The following is a 19965-nucleotide window of genomic DNA, read 5'->3' as shown; positions in this document are numbered from 1 at the left end:
GGTGGTTTTTGTTCACAGGTTTGACTGTACATGCATTATCTCAAAGTCCTAAAAACGGCTATGACTCCAGAAAATACGGGACATGAAAATCCTGAAAATACGTGCATGTCAACTTCATACTGATAATGTATACAAAGTTTTATTTTAACTGGATGATAACTCTAGGAGGAACTGAGTAAACAAGAAAGTGCAACAGACAGATATGGACAGTTCAAACACTATATACCTCCTGGGTCTTTGACACTTGGGACTGTTCACAGTACAATGCGTTACAAACTAGATTTGTGTACATAGGACACTGGTGCCCAAATCCCTATCACTATATGCATATTTTCTACTAAGTCAAGGGCCATAACTCTGGTCTAGCAATGTGAAATCCTAACAAAAACACCAGGGGCACAACTTCACCTACTAAATAACAATTCTATGAGGTCTGAGGACGCTACTTCAAATAGTTTTTGAGATATGCTTGACACAAATTCTGCATATGGACAAGGGCAACTCTTGGGGTGGGATGTGCGCGACACAAAACCCTGACTTTACTCACGTAAGCATAAGGAGCTGGGTCTGGTCGACTGAGAAAATCTTTTCGTGGAGAGGAGGAGGCTAGAAAGTCCTTCTCGGAATCTATACCTAGAGCTGTGTGAGGTCTGAAATTATACAGGTTAACATCATTTTAATAACATGTTCATTGATACAAGACTGAATAAGGTTTACTTTCACAACATTATGTTTCTTTACCAAAGAAGACATACATTTAATCAGTGAAACTAATAAACCAAGCAATAGCTTTTTTAAATTACTGAATTTCAAGTAACATCAACAACAAAAGTATGTGGTTAAATGGCAGAGAAGGATCCAAGGTGCTCTTCAAGGCATTTTACCTGGCAAGGTCAGGCACACCACAAACCACATGCTTCTGTGTAATATGAAAGGGTCAGAGGCCAGTATGACATGTACTTTCATGTATGACAGGCATAATGTTTGTATGCAGTGACTTTCATCATCAACCATTGAGGTTCCACATTACAGTTTACATTACAGCCTACTGCATCTACAATGTAATCGGTTTTCAAAAATAGCTGCTCAATTACCAATAATTGACCTAAATGCAGACCTTCACCCAGTGAGTTTGGAAGCAAACGTCCTGAAACTCAATGTAAATTGTCCTCTACTATTTCGATGCTGGATAGTGAAACTGGGCCCATCTCAGGAAACTGGAGCTGTCACTGGAGTGTTTAATGACTCCAATGGTGGATGAATATTGCACAATAGCTTCAGTCTGTGTCAAAAATATTAAGTAATAAGAGAGGTAAAGATAAAGTGTATCAAAACACTATATATTTATAATTCTAAGCAGAAAGGGGGCATAATTCATAAAATATTGGTGCAAGAGTTATGCACCTTGTGTCATATGATGTTGGTGATGATGTGAAATAACTAATTCAAGTTTGAATCAAATGCATTTCGTAATACCCGAGATATAGTGAAAATGCATCAAAATTAATCTTAAATTCTAAGTAAAAGGGGGCATAATTTATAAAAAAAATTGGTGCCAGAGTTATACTCCTTGTGTCACGTGATGTGGGTAATAAGGTGGAACAACTATTTTAAATTTGAATCGAATCCATTTATTAATAAGTGAGATATAGTGAAAGTGCATCAAAACTTTAACCTGAAATTCTAAATAAAAGGGGGGATAATTCATTAAATATTGGTACCAGAGATATGGGCCTTGTGTCATATGATGTTGGAGATGATGTGGAACAACTACTTTCAGTTTGAATCAAATCCATTTAGGAATAACTGAGACAGAAGGAATAACTGAGACAGAGTGAAAGTGCATCAAAACTTAAAACTGAAACTCTAAGTAAAAAGGGGGGATAACTCATGAAATATTGGTGTGAGAGTTATGGCCCTTGTGCCATATGATATAGGTGATAATTAGGAATATCTTTTTAAAGTTTAAAGCAAATCCATCAAGTAACTAGAGCTATCACTAAAGGTGATGAATGTACCCCCCGCATGCACTGACACAGTACATTGCAATTTGACGCACACAAGATTGCATAATTATGTGGACTGTATGTATATAGACTGTATGTATACAGTATAGTAACAAAAAACAAAGTCCCATAACTATGCAGAATATTTATCTAAAAGAATGTAACATGCACCATGCACAACTAGGGTTGGTACTGATCACTTGTGTGAAGTTTCATTAAATTGTGTGCAAGGGTTTGGTAGATTAGGCACGCACAAGATTGCATATGAAGACTGTATGTACATAGTATGTTAACAAGAAACAAAGTCCCATAACTCTGCAATTTTTGTCGCTGAAAGAACCTAACATGCCCCATGCACAACTACTGTTGTTACTGATCACTTGTGTGAAGTTTCATTAAATTGTGTCAAGGGGATGAGGAGAGATGGTGTGCACAAGATTGTGTCTATGTATATAGTATAGTAACAAAAAAAACAAAGTCCCATAACTCTGCAAATTTTTTTTCTGAAATAATCTAACATGCCCCATGCACAACTACTGTTGTTACTGATCACTTGTGTGAAGTTTCATTAAATTTTGTCAAGGGGATGAGGAGAGATGGTGCGCACAAGATTGTGTCTATGCATATAGTATAGTAACAAAAAAACAAAGTCCCATAACTCTGCAAATTTTTTTTTCTAAAAGAACCTAACATGCCCCATGCACAACTACTGTTGGTACTGATCACTTGTGTGAAGTTTCATTTAATTCTGTCAAGGGGATAAGGAGAGATGGTGCGCACAAGATTACGTCTACGGACAGACGGACAGACAGACAGACAGACGGACAGACAGACAGACAGACAGACAACCTGAAACCAGTATACCCCCCTTACAACTTTGTTGTCGGGGGGTACAATTACAGAGATAAGGAGAAAAAAGAGAAAGTGTAAAAAAAACTTTAACCAAGGTGGTGACGCGGAACGACGCCGATGTGAGTAGGATAGCACTCCATATACTTCGTATAGTCGAGCTAAAAACTTATCTCCTTGCGGGAGAGCTAGAAGGCAAAAGCCCTGATCACCACGCGGATTGTGTGTCTGGGATACTTGCAAGTTGAAGACTTACCTCCTTGAAGGAGAGTTAGGAGGAGATCTCCATGTAGAATGTGCTGCAGGGTTTCCTATAGTTGACCTGAACAAGGAACTTCCTGCTGTTGTTGTTAATTCACCATTCACCCAGTCAGGAACCTGATTAGTCTGAAATATAAACATAACGTATTTTGACCAACCTCTAAAATGTTGGCAACAATCTAGTAACAATTTAAAGTAGTGTAAAATTTACTACATAATTCAGTTTCAATAATATAAATTATTTCTTTAAAATAATTTCATTTATTCCTCGAGACTTAAAATGTTTGTTAGTTGCTAAGGATTCGGGATTAATCGGCCTTTATTATTCAGTTGAACTGGTTCTCGTTTTATCAATACAGTACTGATGTGCATGTTCAGTGAGCCGAGAACACAGCCAGTTGTTCGATATAAAAGCAAAAAGCCCGTGCAGATTTCTCACATTGCGTCTGAAAGGGCGAATAGACCGTTATTATACACTGACTGACAGAATCTACAGTTCTTCTACATGTCGTTCAGTAAAGATAAACTTAAAGTAATCTTAAATTGAGATGCCGCATGAACATGTTAGACCTAAACGACAAGGCCGGGAAAGGAAGGACGAAGGTCACAGGCAAAATGTAAGAGCAAAATCGTCAACAACAGGAATATCACCGTAGGATGAGAGGAGAGGAACAAAAGGCCGGCCAGGAACGAGGTGCGGAATCAGATACCTCCACATGACCTTGGAGCACGAGGGACCGGTAATTGTGCAAACGATATAGAGAAGGAAGAAACAGACAGTTACAAGATAATGCTGGTGGGTGTATTAATAATATTATTGATTTTTAAGTATTTTTACATGGTCCGGGTATTTCACAAGACTATGTCATGGTTAGACGTAAAATTTCAAGGAGGGTGTGGCGGTGTAAGTGTATAGGTCATCTATACTAGGCTCGTCTGTATGGTCAGCATGTCTAATATTGAACAAAAGTTACAGTCTGTGGGGTGATGCGCAAATTAAATCATACCTTCTGTTAGTCTTACCAGTGTCTTATTGGCGGCACATCTGCTTTCCTCCCTTGAACAGATTTTCAGAGACGAATATATCAATTTGGCATTATTGCCGGTCAAAGGGGGCATTTAGTTATCAAACCGTTTTTTGTAAGAAAGACATTTTAGACTGTCTACCGACGGTCAGGCTGAAAACACTCGGGCAAGATTAATTCTATATGCAGTGGTCGAAAGCGTTCATTATTTATGCGGCGACATATCTAACCAATCAGTGATAAAGTTCAGAAAATGCTTTGTTACATGTACAAGTTTTAGCATGGCGTGTGCACGGTGGGCAGTTTCAGTTGCGTCGGGTGATATCGCCCGCATCCTGGTCTTAAAACATAACAGACTTGTGGTGGCGATGTGTGCAGGCTAATGACGCAGCGGAAACGGTTCGGGCGAGTACACGTCACTGCATGTGCAATTACTTCATTAATATTCAAATTTTCCATGTAAAGCACATACTTCGCTCCACATTCGGGAGTGTCCTGCAGTCAGAATAACTTTTCAGTGAAGTATCAAAACCCACATCCCGGGATAATTTGCAAGTAGAACATTTCAGAGACATTTTAGGGGTCAAGACTGGGGTCGCGCCCGGAGATGAAGTTCAAATGAAATTTCGTCTCAGAGCTCAAAAAAAAAAATATATATATATATATATATCGATATAGTCAACTTGGCAAATTCACCGGTCAAAGTAGACTATATCGACCCAAAATAACAGCTGTTAAATTTATAAAATAGGTCAAGATCTAGGTCAAGGGAATTGTCATCAAAAAACGCAAAACGCATACCGTTTAGTACGTTTAATAGTCTTCTCTGCTAACACAAACACTGGACTGACACAGAAAGTTTTCATTTTGATACAACACTTCCTTTTGAGGAATGGATAACATTGCAAAATTTGCTAGGATTTAAAGATACGCCACAAAATACCTGTATTCTTTTTGTGTTTCCATGACGGTAGTTTTACATGATTTGCATGAAAAGATTAAAATATACAAGTATTTAGTAACAAGTTGACGGTGACATAGATTAGGCCAAAACAAGGTGTTTAATGACTTAATACTATATTTAATCAATGTAACAATATGTACAGAAATTAGTGTATTAAGTTAAATTTCGAACACATTTGGTTTCTTCAGTGTAAAGTAGTCATTCTATGCTATGCTCTTAAAACTATGATGATAAGAGACTGATTGAATAAGTTTTTGCATATGAAGCTGTAAAACTCATTTATTTTAGGAAGGGCCTTAATTATCCATCATGGCTGTATATTACTTGTAATTTAAGAATGATTTTCATGAAGTTTCCGTGGTTAAAAAAAAAAAAAAAAAAAAAAAAAATGGTTACTAGGTCGTGGCGGGCATTTAAGAATTTTGTGTTGAAATCAAACATGAAATCAGGCAAACAGCAGAACTATCTAGACGATTTTACTGGAGGTGGTTTTGCGGCTTTAAATGTATTTAAGGATTTGATAGCAGTTGGCAAACGAAAGAACAAAGCAATAATGATTGAAATTTTGGGGTTCAGAGCTTGATTTGTAGACCTACAGATGGTGATCCGAATTCTGGCCACTACACTTCAGAAAGTAAATTAAAAAAAAAAAAAAAAAAACATCGATTGTTTCACAGAATAATTTTTATTCAGGACTGCAGATGTATGTGGATTGTTTCGTCTCCGCTTCATCCGACTCATTCTATTGATTTAGCAAGCCTATCACCACATAAGGGTTGAGATTTGTTTAGATTTAACAATACTAGGATTCTTGCGATATTACAGTCGGTATACCCGTTTTTGTTTTTTTTTTCAGGACCATTTTTGGATTACCAATCAGGGTAAACAGTTGTTTTTTCTGCAAATGCTTGGGGTGAAGGTTTGGATTAAAGGTCACTAGTGTCACGCAAACTGTTGCCTGACACGTGGCATAAATGTGGCATAACTTCCGATAGAATTGTTCTAGAACTATTATATTATTCCCCATTTATCTGGGGTACCGACTTGTCGAATAAAGAAATCAAATTCAGTGGTGATTATGTTTGGTGCCTTCATATAAATATTTTATTCAAAACCAATCACGTGCCTGGTCGTTTTAATGGCATTTGAAATGGCCTGCTTCGCCTTCGAATTGAAAAGTTCAAGACATTCTTTATTTAGAACAAAGAAGTATAAAATACACATTTTATTTTATTGGTCGGAAATCTCTACCGATTCTCTGATATAATGTGTAGCACTGCTTTTAAAAGCATTTGAAATATTTCGACAATTATAACCGGTAATAGTATAGCCTATACTTAGTGAATACGTCATCATGTTTATTCATGACGTATAGTTTAGTGTAAGGGTTCTCATCAAAGTTTATCATACCTTTAATACGAGCATTATTTTTCATTAGTTTTTATATGAGAGTGTTTTTAAGTAATCTAGTACAGGGTTGTCATACGGAATCAAATTCATTTTTGCTGCGGTAGATATAAACCTGTTTTATTGCAGATTTATTATAACTACGAATAAAGGATGTTTACAGTTGTTTTCATATTAGCCTATTTTGGCAGGCCACCTATTCAGATTAATGAAGTGTACTGGTAGATTCAAGCGTCGGTGGGATCCGGTATTTAGAGAAGAGGCTGACCTGTCTTTTACGGACAGTATTTGGTTATACGTTTAATAAATTCTAAGACAAATCAGAAAGGGGATTTTATTTTGTTGAAAATACAAAACGAAACCAGTGTAGCTTGCCCATAATTCAATTAATTTAACGCGATTCTATGAAATATTAAGATACTATTTTCTTATGGGCAATATCCCCCGAGTCAAACATTTAAAAGACCAAATAGTTCAAGCAATTTCTGAGAAAATGTTCATCGCTACCGACGCTTTACATGCTAGAGGTTTAAATTTATGACAATTATTTCATAATTTGGACACAAATTCAAACAAGAGCTCGTCAAACACGAAATGCACCCCCTTGATGCAATCAGTAATTGCACAAGGAACAGAAATTGTATGCTCACTGTAAACAAAAGTTCTACCATTCTGGTTTAATCTGACCTTGACCTTTAACCTATTAACCTAACAAGAGATTACAGATTGATCTTGGAGCCATCCACTGAGCCATTTTTGAATGTTCCAAATTTCAAGACTAGCTCAAGGTCAAAATCAAGGTCAAATTTCATTTAGGTACAAAACAATGTGTATGTGGTCCAAATTTGAAAGCTGTGGCTTGAGAAATGTGAAAGCAGGTCACTAGATCAATTTCAAGGTAAAGTTAATTTTGGTAGACAGAACTATGCATGTGCTTCAAATTTGGAGGCTGTAGCTTGAGAAATATGAAAGTAGGTAATAGATAAAAATCAATGTAAAATTTCAATTCAGAACACAAAAATATGCATGCAGTCCAAATTTGAAGCCTGTACCTTCAAAAATGTGAAAGTAGGTCACTAGGTCAATCTCAAGATCAAAGTTCATTTCGGTACACAAAACTATGCATGTGGTTCAAATTTGAAGGCTGTAGCTTGAGAAATGTGAAAGTAGGTCACTAGGTCAAAATCAAGGTAAAATTTTATTTCGGAACACAAAACTATGCAAGTGGTCCAAATTTGAAGCCTATACCTTCAGAAATATGAAAGTAGGTCACTAGGTCAATCTCAAGATCAAAGTTCATTTCAGTACACAATACTACGCTTGTGGTTCAAATTTGAAGGCTGTAGCTTGAGAAATGTAAAAGTAGGTCACTAGGTCAAAATCAAGGTCAAATTTTATTTTGGAACAAAAACTATGCATGTGGTCCAAATTTGAAGCCTGTACCTTCAAAAATGTGAAAGTAGGTCACTAGGTCAATAACAAGGTCAAAGTTTTTTTCAGTACACAAACCTATGCATGTGGTCCAAATTTGAAGGCTGTAGGTACAGAAATGTGAAAGTTAGTAGGTCACTAGGATTTGAAGGCTGTAGGTACAGAAATGTGAAAGTAGGTCACTAGGTCAAGATCAAGTTCAACTCATGTCACGGTTCATCTTGCCACTCAAAACTATACATGTGGTCCAAACTTGAATGATGTAAGTTATGGACATGAAGATTCTAAGTTTTTCCCTATATAAGTCTATATGAACCATTTGACCTCTGAGGCAGGGCCATATTTGACCCAAAAGGGATAACTTGAACAAACTTGGTAGAGAACCACTAAATGATGCTACATTACAAAATGCCAAAGCCTTAGACTTTGTGGTTTGGACAAGAAGATTTTCAAAGTTTTTCCGTATATGTAAACCATGTGACCCCCAGGGCGGAGCCATATTTGACCCTAGGGGAATAATTTCAATAATCTCAGTAGAGGATCACTAGATGATGTCATAGACAAAATATCAAAGCCCTAGGCCCTGTGGTTTTGGACAAGAGGTTTTTCAAAGTTTTTTCCTATATAAGTCTATATAAACCATGTGACCCTAGAATGGGGCCATATTTGACCCCAGGGAAATAATCTGAATAATCTTGGTAGAGAACCATTAGATTTTGCTACATACCAAATATCAAAGCCCTAGGCCCTATGGTTTTGGACAAGAAGATCAGAAACCATTTAATTGTTCCTGGCCAATGTGACCTTGACCTTTGACCTAATGACCTCAAAATCAATAGGGGTCATCTGCTGGTCATGGCCAACCTAACTATCAATTTTCCTGACACTAGGCCCAAGCATTCTTGAGTTATTGCCTGGAAACCATTTTACTGTTCCTGGTCACTGTGACCTTGACCCTTGACATACTGACCTCAAAATCAATAGGGGTCACCTGCTGGTCATGACCAACCTCCCTATCAACTTTCGTGACCCTAGGCCTAAGCGTTCTTGAGTTATCATCCGGAAACTGTTTTACTGTTCAGGGTCACTGTGACCTTGACCTTTAATATACTGACCTCAAAATCAATAGGGGTCATCTGCTGGTCATTAACAACCTCCCTATCAACTTTCATGATCCTAGGCCCAAGAGTTCTTGAGTTATCATCCGGAAACTGTTTTAATATTCAGGGTCACTGCGACCTTGACCTTTGACATACAGACCTCAAAATCAATAGGGGTCATCTGCTGGTGATGACCAACCTCCCTATCAACTTTCATGATCCTAGGCCCAAGCGTTCTTGAGTTATCATCCGGAAACGGATAGGTATACATTCCGACCGACCGACCGACAGACCGACCAACCCACATTTGCAAAACAATATACCCCTCCTTTTTCAAAGGGGGGCATAATAAAACTTGTGTGTGCCAGAAGTTGATACAATTCTTCATTGATTTAGGTAAACTATTAAACAATATCCGAAATTATGAATTTTTGGTGATTTGAAACTATGTATGTACTTTTACCATGTATACACGCAAATAAAACAAATAACTTTTCATGACTACTTACTGTGATTCAGAAGTTCTGACGTCACAAATAACCTAACATCGAATTATTTTGTTAAAATCTAGTTTGCCCAAGATTTTTACGGTTAAACCAAATCACACTATAATGTGTTATGCCACAGCAACTTTTTTCCCGCTAAAATGTTGTCCAGATTTATGCTATTAGGGATAAGTGCATCAATACACTTAATTAGTTTGTCCTGTACGTACTGATCATTCGTATTAGAAATATTACAGTATCTTTCGGTAACACCGCATGATATTTTCGACTCCAGCGATTGGCTGCCGTGTGGATTGAATGTTTACCTATATTTTAGGCGTTCGCTATAATTTCTTTCGCGCGGATTCATTGCATTTTACTTGAGATTTGCCGCGGTCATAGAGATGCTTTAACAGAAAATAGTAAATGTCTAATTTTTCTTTCTGTTGATTTTTTGGGGGATAAATTTTTGCAAAATTTATTGTGGCGGAAAAAATCAATAAATCGAGAGGAGACGGGACGCATGGTGTTTGTTAAACAGCTTTCTAGCACTGAGTGTTTGGTAGCAGCTCTTGACTTGCTTCGTGGCATCGTTTTGGTGCGGAGCCGTGGTGAGCTGAGGTCTGCTGTCATACATTCGGGTGTGGTCCGTGTGCTGGGTCCGTCTGCGGTTTTTAGGGGTCATCACATCGCGTGTTGTCTCATGCTTGCGCCTGGTCTCCTCTCGCTTGAAGATAGAGCGGCCAAAAACATGCCAACTTAACTTTTCAATGTTTTTCTCAGATCTATTGATGCATTTACCTTAGCAGATGTAGAATATACTAATTTAGAAATCAAGTATTTTAAGTCATTTGTTCGTCATAATGTGTTATATGATCTTAAAACATTTAACAGTATAACAATGAGATAAATAAAAGACAAAGAATGGTACATGTTCTTATTTTATGTCGAGTAATATGGAATAATTAATTTAGACAAAAATGCAAATCAGCTTCAAACTTCAAACAATATTTAAACATATGAAGAAGGGTTGCGGACCACACACATCTATAAAAGCATTTGTTAGTTTTGTAAGCAAATTATTCCCTTCAAAAATTTTTGCTGGAAGATCTCACTATAACTTTGTCACCAATAACTGATTTATTTCCTTTGCAAAATAAAATCAGCAAAGTCTCGACAAAAGTCTAAAACACTGTTTCCTACAATCCCTTTGGGGAAGTTTTTTTTTTTTAAATAGCATTAGCATGGATTTTTAATAACAACACATAACATTCCACACATTTCTGGTTAGTCTGATAAAAACAACACAAGCTGTTAAAGTCTGCATTCAGTAAGTGGCTGCCCTTAAAACACTTTGATATTCTAAACACACATTAAATTTGTAAAACTCTGAGAAATTAATGGTTAGTTAAAACAAATCATCTTCTTTAGTATGTTATTTTTGTTAGAAGCAACAAGTACACACGTAGTTTTGAGAACATCTACTATGATATTAATGTTGTATGACAGTTTTAGTCCTAGACCTATCAGTCAGAATGGGTTTATCTGATGCTGTAGTAAGTATTGGAAAGCACAGCCTTCACTTACAATTATGACAGCTTTTTCTTATTATCATACAAATTTTAAAAGTATATTTCAAAGAAAAATCACAATTTTTAAAATATATCAAAACCTCCAATTCTGATTTAATCTCTGGTTTTAATGAATACATTTGTATCATTAAATAATTAATCAAACCAGCTTAAATTTTGACTGAAATGCTAAACATATCAGATAAGCCTTCAGCTCAGATGCCCTACAAAGCACACCTTTACCTCACTAAAGCTCCTCTAGGATAGACAGAGATCAGATTATCATTTCTTGTCATTATTATTTAGGTACAGGATCATGCAGTGTACTAATTAATTGTATTACAACAATACCCTTTACCAGTTTATATTTTCATGCAGCATTTATTTTAGAAAATATTATGAATGCTAATTGTAACCTAGAATAAAAACTAAAGCAGATTCAGCTACTGTAAATATGAAAGCATCATTTTATATGTACATGTACTATATTTATAGAAGTTTTATAGTGTGATAAATATCACCATCATACATACATATACAGATGAAACTTGGTCAAGTTGGTGCCTTGAATTCAAAGGGACCGAACATTTTGCTTCGAGATAAATCAAATTTGACTTCAAAATTATCCTTGTCACAGGTATTTCCTTAGCCCCAAAATTTATACAAGTATAAAAACATGACATATACATTTTAGGTAGTTTTTGAGAGTATAATGCAATTTGAAATGCATTTTTTTTACTGTTTTTTTTTTCAGTTTACAATACAAGGTCACTCCTACATCTGACCTAAATACTTAAAAATTTTACTGAAAAGTTTCAGATACATTTCAACACAACCAAAGTAGCAGGATGTCAATTCTGACTTCAACTGGGTGAAAATGCATACATAAACAAGGTATTTTGACTTGAAAATTTTTTTGAGATAGCCACAATTTTTAAGATAAAGAGAAAACCAACATAGTGCATTTGTGACCAGCATGGATCCATGCTGTTCGCTTTTAAAGCCTACTTCAATTAGAGAAACTGTTAGCGAACAGCATTGATCCTGACCAGACTGCGTAGATGCGCAGACTGGTCTGGATCCATGCTGGTCGCAAATGTACTATGTTTGTTTTCTCATGGCGTGGCTCATTAGAGATTTCCAGACACCAAGTTTCAACTATACGTTATAAGGACTGGACAATATAAATGTTACCTCTGTTTGATCTTCCAAATATATAGACTGTAAAGACAAACCCATGCATTGTTAATCCAAACACATCTAAATTTATCTCACTCAACATGCAAAATACAATGAACTTGTTGCTTGAAGCTCATCAGAACAATTATAAAATCATTAAAGCTCGTTAAAAATAAAAGCTTTTAATTTGAGTGTTCTTTTTCAGTAATTCTAATATGTTTTTGTTTTGTTCAGGTTAAGCGTCTTACAAAAACAGTTATAGGTCACTTGGGTGATTTTCAAGCTGTTCCTGCTGGAGGAAGACCGCAGGTGTCCCTCACAACATTTTGTCAGGCATGGGCCAGCACTTGGTTAGACCTTCCATAAGCCAGCTAGATACATGTAACTTCCTCACATGAAAGAACTCTACAACCCAAGTGAGGCTTTGAACAAGGATGATACTATCATAGGCAAGTTGATGGGCAAGTGATTCGAAGTCAGCAACCTTCATTCCAACTAGAGAAATAAAGAGTGAGTGAGTGTGTGTATGCTAAACTGTCCCAATACAAATTTATATTGCAAAGGGTGCTCACAGCAAACAGACTGTACTTAACTATAACTCTACTTTTGCTCAGTGTTTCAACTACAAACATGACCTGATCATTTCTGTATAATAAGTAGAGCAAGCAATTAAATACCATGTAAGCAGGAAGTGTAGGCAGAGGTCCGTCCTGGGGTTTACTGGTAAATGGTCCCTCTAACACACCTCTCTTCAACATGTGTAACATCAGCTGACCATACATGTTTCTGTTCTTCCTGTAATTACATCACATGTTTATAGAAATATACCAAACTGCCGGAGTCACCCAAATTCACAGGTTAATACTTAGGCCACCCTGTATTGTGTTGAGGAAGGAAACAAAAATAAACAAGAGCACCGCATTGCGGGTGCAGACGCTCATCTGATTTTTTTGTCTCTGTATAATAGAAATATTGTCCTACCCATGATTCCAGAAGTCCAAAAAGGGCCATAATTCTTGCAAAAAGCAGGATGGGGTTGTGTATCTTGCTGTACAGAGTCAGCTTATGATGGTGAACAAGTGTTGCAAGTTTCAAAGCAACAGCTTTGATAGTTTCGGAGAAAAGTTTACCTAAACATAAAACTTAACCAATAAATCTGATATTTTCTGTCCAAAAGGGGCCATAATTCTTGCAAAAAGCAGGAAGGAATTATGTTTCTTGCTGTACAGGGTCAGCTTATGATGGTGAACAACTGTTCCAAGTTTTAAAGCAATAGCTTTGATAGTTGAGGAGAAAAACTGACCCAAACACAAAACTTAACCAAGAAATCTGATTTTCAAAGTCCAAAAGGGGCCATAATTCTTGCTAAAAGCAGGATGAGTTATGTTTCTTGCTGTACAGGGTCAGCTTATGATGGTGAACAAGTGTTGCAAGTTTCAAAGCAATAGCTTTGATAGTTTAGGAGAAAAGTTTACCTAAACATAAAACTTAACCAAGAAATCTTACATTTTCTAAGTCCAAAAGGGGCCATAATTCTTGCTAAAAGCAGGATGGAGTTATGTTTCTTGCTGTACAGTGTCAGCTTATGATGGTGAACAAGTGCTGCAAGTTTCAAAGCAATAGCTTTGATAGTTTAGGAGAAAAGTTTACCTAAACATAAAACGTAACCAAGAAATCTGATATTTTCTAAGTCCAAAAGGGGCCATAATTCTTGCAAAAAGCAGGATGGAGTCATGTTTCTTGCTGTACAGGGTCAGCTATTGTTGGTGAACAAGTGTTGCAAGTTTCAAAACAATACCTTTGATAGTTAAGGGGAAAAGTTGACCTAAACATAAAACTTAACCAGCCGATGCTGATCAAGTGATGACAATAACTCATCATATTTTTTCAAAAAATCAGATGAGCTAAAAATGGTCCATTTTCATTATACACCTTTTCTATTACATAAAAAAATTTATCATATCAATGTTTATTACATTCTCTTTTCTATTCCCCATTAAATTACAATGGTACCAGAAATGTCAATATTTTTCTGTATACCAAAATCTGAATTTCATACTGGGTGCATGGGGAAATATGCACTTGTTCTTAAGCAGAAGAATATTGCGCTCCTAAGGTTGCGCAATATTTCTGCAGTAGAATGTGTGCATATTTTCTGATACAAAGCTAATAGCCTATAAATATAAAAAATACTAAATAATGCCAAACTTGTTCCAATTTTTAAAAGTGGAGAAATTTTGTATACACAGTACATAGTGTCTCATCTTACCTTCCTGATAAACCAGATGTTGGCTCACATAGTTTCTTAATCCATACAGCACATTTCTGGCGATCTGAAATGAAAAGTGAAATACTTCCTATCTCACCGAAGTGACACTGTTCATACAGATGATGTACAACTTATCACAGTATTTCTAAAGAAGAGAAGCAGTTTAATTATGGAACCTCAGGTTCAAATACGACTTTTACTTATTTCATAGTGTCATGCTCCACAGCTTTCCCAATTAACGATACCAATGATCACTCCTCTAACAGCCAAAGGTATATCTGTTTTGACTCATAATAGGGTGGCGACAAGTATGAAAAACCCAGAGGAGGCCCTGCATATGCTAATAATTTAAGTCTATCCTTCTGCCTTTTACATCTAAGGACCTTCCTTTTAAATAGCTGTCCAGGGTTTACCACTTTTCGAGGTCCATGTCCCCCTTTTCTTAGCAAAGGGGGGCATGAGTTTTCCCCCAAAAACAATTTCCAAATTAATTAAAAGTTAATTTCAATCAATTTAAACTATTAAAAGCCAAAAAGTGTATCAAAGTATTCAAGCAAATCTAAGCATGTCCCCCAAATTAGTCTCTTTTTTCCAGAAAAATAAATTTGGGGGGAAATGATGTCCCTCAAAATAAATTTCCTAGGGAAAACCCTGGCTGTCTTTTCATAACATAGATCAATTAAAACTGATACAGCTGGTTCAAGTGAAATACCATTTTAAAGGTGGTCAATCACATTTAAACAACATTTAATGACATTTTTTACTTTTTGTATATTCAGGTAGAGAATTATTTAAGGAACAAAAAGACCGATTACATAGAGTTAGATTCCTATCTGAAATGTATATTTTATTATTTTTATAAAATTTTGTAATTACTCCCCTTTGATATGAAAGTATATAAAAAGCTGGGTATTTCTTTTTATTTCGATACAATGTCTAGTTTTACATTTGCATTTGATAGACATATCAACTATTGAACAATCTGAACCAAAATGCAAGTTTTAAAGCTGTGTTTAGCTTCTGAATTCATTTATTTCCAATCTATCTTGGTTGCACAACCAAGATAGGCAAAGGGAGGTAATCATAATTTTTCAAACTTGCGTTTCTAATGAATTCCATCTAAATACGTAATTTTTAATGCAAATATTTTACAAATATATTACAATATGTCTAATATTTATACATTTCCTTAGGCAACATATGTTTATCAAATTTATACTTATGATAAAATAACTCTATCTTGGTTGGGCAACCAGGATAGGAAAATGAAATTTTAAAAATACCTCCAGTGAAAATCTAATTTGTATTAAGTGTTAAGTGAACATAAATGAGTGTAAATGATCAGATGCTAAAGTTTCGAACAAATCCGTTACATGGCCAAAATCTGATTATCCACCTTTAAGAGTTATTGATGAACATAATTGTATATGTATATATAGTTGACAGTTTTACAGGAGAGAAAATACGGCAGTACAGTACTGTACTAACATAGACACATGTATCTGGTAACCGTATTAGATAAATCTGCATTCTTACCAGTTTTATGAGGCAGTTTGAGCACATGTGGCTTCATCTCTGCAAGGTATCGGTCAAACTCTTGGTCCAGTTTGAGATATCCCGAGTCTGTTGTATCCATGATATTTATAAGTAGTTAGTCCTGAAAAGTAGGAAAACAGAATAATACTGCATAACACAGGTACTAGGAAAAACAGTAGTACAAATAAGCTCATACCTTTGAGTTAAACATACTAGTTCAAAGAGTCGTAACCTAGGAACCTTACATTTTTAATTCATCTCAGTGTTTTTTGAGGGAATGGTAACGGGGCCCATAAGGAGGGGAAAATTGCGCCATAACCAGTAAAATTGTGGAAAATTGTGTTGTGATAAAAGCAGTGTTTTTCATAAATATGTTGCAATAAAAAAAATGATTTTTAAAAATATATTGTCTCATGTTTTAAATGGTACAGTTTACTTTATCATGTACATCTAGAAAGGTTTTTGTTGTTTGGGATATGTAAACTGTACCATTTAAAACATGAGACAATGTGTTTTTAAATAATTTTCTTTTTTTTTTATTGGAACATATTTATGAAAAACACTGCTTTTATCACTTTATATATATGCAATTTCCCCCCTATTTTAGTGGCCCTGCCACCATTCCCCCAAAGCTTAAAAAACACTGCATGTGCATATATGGTAGATCAGGCCCAGAAATATTTGATTGGGAAACCAGTTTGGAATGAAGGTGTCACCAGCGAGACGCATATCTCCGAGCAGGAGTAGGTACAGGAGGGGTCCTCTCAGCTCGTGTTGGGGTGGGGAGTCAGGTGGAAAGTTTTGAAATATTGACCAGTATCAAATGGTTGCCTCTGGTACTTCTTAAATAAAAATTTAGAGGTACAAGAGGGGGTACTCCCTATATTTTCGGGGTTTAGGGTTCTCCCCATGGAAAATTTTGAAATATAGGTATGAAATGGTGGCCTCTGGTGCATTTTTTGGGCTGAATTTTGAGAAAATATTACTCTTTTGCCAAAATAGTTGGGTGCAACTTTGCTGAGTATAGGTCATTCCTCAGCCAATTGGGGTAGTCAAAATAATTTGACGTTCAGATTGTTTTATATTTGTGAAGGGGCATTGATCTAAACGTCAAAACTTTGAAGGACCAAAATAATGGAGGATAAATCACAGTACACAGTCATGACTTATTGGTTTTATCAATTGCGCATACTGGCGTGTAGCTAGGTCTCTACAAGGTAAATGTTAATCATGTAGGCCTACAGTTCATACATAGGTTTAAATCACCAGAACATTTGTAATTTTTGATATTATTTGATTTTTTTTGAGGAATTGAATCCCCTTTCGATACATGTAATTTTTATTTGAATTTATGGTCAATTCAAGACATAATTGGCATTTAAACCTTAGTAGCATATTGATCAGGTCGGCGTGACGTCACATCCGGAGCAATCGATTATGCAAATTACCTTGAAGGTGAAAGCAGGACCTCGCAATTCGTAGCGAATTAACTAGCGGTGTGGGTTGTGATGTTTTAATTCTCAAATAAAACAAATCAAGAGTCATCTTTTTTATCATCTGCAGTCCTTACGCTATGGTACAATCTATATATTTTTTTTAAAAAGTAGGGTTTTTGTGATAATTGATTTTGTGGCATTTTAAAACGGTCTGGAAAAAGTGACAGGTTATGTATTGTCTGCTCTTCGGCGCTACGGATCAGATATGATTAAAACAAGTACCCAAGCTTATTCAACATTTTCTCAGTTTGCTATATATATATTAATCTAAACTAAATATCTGAGAACAAAACATTTTTTTTATTCAACTTCTTTGCTTGAAATCGTAGCAGTTGTTTCTTTCATCTCTTTCAAGTGTCTTGAAATTTATTTTTTTTTTTCTTTTTAAGAAAGAACAGATCAAATAAACAGTAAATTAATTTTCTGATATTTTATGTCTTTTTTAAATAAGCTGATTTTCTAAATGTTTTAATGCTCTGAAATAATTATATTGTTGCCATTTTCTGAAATGTACTTTGTGCGATATATTTTATTTAGTTAATGTAAAATGCTATAATGTCGAAGTACATTAAGTATGAAAGTCATTTAAATAAAGTTGAAAACTTATACTTTATTCTATATGTAATCTTATTGCAGACATTTTTTTTTTTTTTTTTGAAGAAATGTCCTTCCAGCCAAAAAATAGTTTGGTGAATTAATTTTAAAGTTTCAAATGAACTAAATGTTCGGGCATGTGTATTGGTTAAAGTTTTTTTATGTAGTAGCTCTATTAATCCCTTTGTCAATTGACACGCAAATAACAATAATGTGCATCTTCCAAATATCATAAGACCCTGAAGGCATACATCAAACGGATAAGACAGGAAATAACCACAAGGCCCCAAAGGGGTACATTAGAGGGATAAAACAAACAGGAAATCAATCTATTAATAAGTGATAGTCATTAGGAACTGGTCAAAACTGATTTTCATCAATATACCACATACTGATTGGTTTCCATAGTGATTTATGACTGGAATGAATGCTTTAATTTTGTGAGCAGTCAATTGTGACAGTCTAACAATTAACAAAAAAAAATGGATATTGAAAACTACTAGATATGACTAACATTATTCTAGACAAAGCGTGCAAATTATCGTTCTCAGTTTTAAATAATTGACAAAACAGAGATCAGTATTTTTTTTAGTATTTTCGTAATTGGAAGTCATCAATTTATTGATACGTCCTGGCTTTTCGTAAAAAAGAAACTAGCATGCAGTTATTATATATATCATTTTATCTCCGCGTGTAACACAGTAGCTCTAGATGTCATATTACATTTAAAACAATTGTAACATATAAAAAACCGCTTTGTGTTATAAATGCTATTGTGATCCTGATACCCTTCGAGGGAGAAAAAAATCCCTTCTCCAATATTTACGCATAATGTGCTATTAAGCTTTAAATTATGACACCTCTCATTAAATTTCATACGAATGAGAATTTAGGTAAGAGGTGTTGATTTGATTAAATTTGGAGTGACTGAATCACTTTTGACACCATAGTATAAGCTATCTGGCTTTCAGAACTATTTTAATGGCAGGCTACTAAATAGAACGAGAAAAGTGAAACGAATGGAGAAACCTAATCAGATGAAATAGATTTTCTGTTTTATTTACTTTAAAAAGACCTCCGATTTTTTAAATTATAATTTTCATCCAGTCCGTCACAAATATGAGACCTTGCAGCTTACACGGATCAATGATGAATATCACGTCTGAAACCTAAAAAAGAAAGGTTTCTTTCTCGGGAGTGATTTCTGGAACATCAAGCTACATTATAAATTCACTGACTTATTAATATTGCCCAAAATTTTACTTTAAGCAAATGAGAACAACCAGCACTAGTGAAACATGAAACGCTTTTCAATTACAATTTAGCGTTTGCTGTCACCTCCGCTTGTTGCTACGCAACGCGATACGCTGAAGTGCCCGGATATCCGACCTGATCAATAAAGCATTGAAAATTTCATCGGAAATTGCTTCCGCTATTTTGGTCTTTCAAGTATTTGACGCGAGTGGAGATATTACCCATATGAAAAAATTATCTCAATATTTCCTAGGATCGCGTCAAATTTGTTGGACTACCAATTGGGGTAGGGTGGGGGACCCAGCCATGGATCCAGGAATGGCAGATTCTTTAGTGTCTTTAGTGGGCCCCTCTCAGATGAATCATCTGGGCTCAAAACCCCTATTTGGAATTAGCCCACCATGCACGTGCAACTGTACCTGGTTAACCAGAGACTACCTTTACAGCTACAGGGTACCTATGGTTCTTGCAGATTTTTTTAAAAATGCAAGATCTGACATGTTTAGTCTAGAAATTTTCTCCACCAGAAAGTATTTTT

The 19965-nt window shown here is 35.6% G+C and overlaps 1 protein-coding gene across 5 annotated transcripts in view; it reads right to left on the bottom strand.

Annotated features, from left to right (window-relative positions):
- Positions 1 to 19965, bottom strand: part of LOC123563697 (centrosomal protein of 112 kDa-like) — a 65199-nt gene that overhangs the window by 45029 nt on the left and 205 nt on the right. For 3 of the 5 annotated variants that reach the window (XM_053534859.1, XM_053534863.1, XM_053534878.1), the window contains exons 2-8: positions 16084 to 16204; positions 14548 to 14611; positions 12956 to 13073; positions 12294 to 12320; positions 11343 to 11357; positions 3112 to 3242; positions 548 to 650 (exon numbers count right to left, since the gene is read on the bottom strand). In XM_053534859.1, coding sequence (XP_053390834.1) covers positions 548 to 650; positions 3112 to 3242; positions 11343 to 11357; positions 12294 to 12320; positions 12956 to 13073; positions 14548 to 14611; positions 16084 to 16183 — 558 coding nt within the window. In that variant the 5' untranslated portion in view covers positions 16184 to 16204. The remainder of the gene's footprint in view (positions 1 to 547; positions 651 to 3111; positions 3243 to 11342; positions 11358 to 12293; positions 12321 to 12955; positions 13074 to 14547; positions 14612 to 16083; positions 16205 to 19965) is intronic. The other 2 variants (XM_053534869.1, XM_053534875.1) reach the window with 2 other exon arrangements.

Source organism: Mercenaria mercenaria, chromosome 2, assembly GCF_021730395.1.
Source record: "Mercenaria mercenaria strain notata chromosome 2, MADL_Memer_1, whole genome shotgun sequence".
Lineage (NCBI taxonomy): Eukaryota > Metazoa > Mollusca > Bivalvia > Venerida > Veneridae > Mercenaria > Mercenaria mercenaria.
The sequence above is the reverse complement of the archived record's forward strand: the minus strand, read 5'-3'. Positions and strand labels throughout refer to the sequence as shown.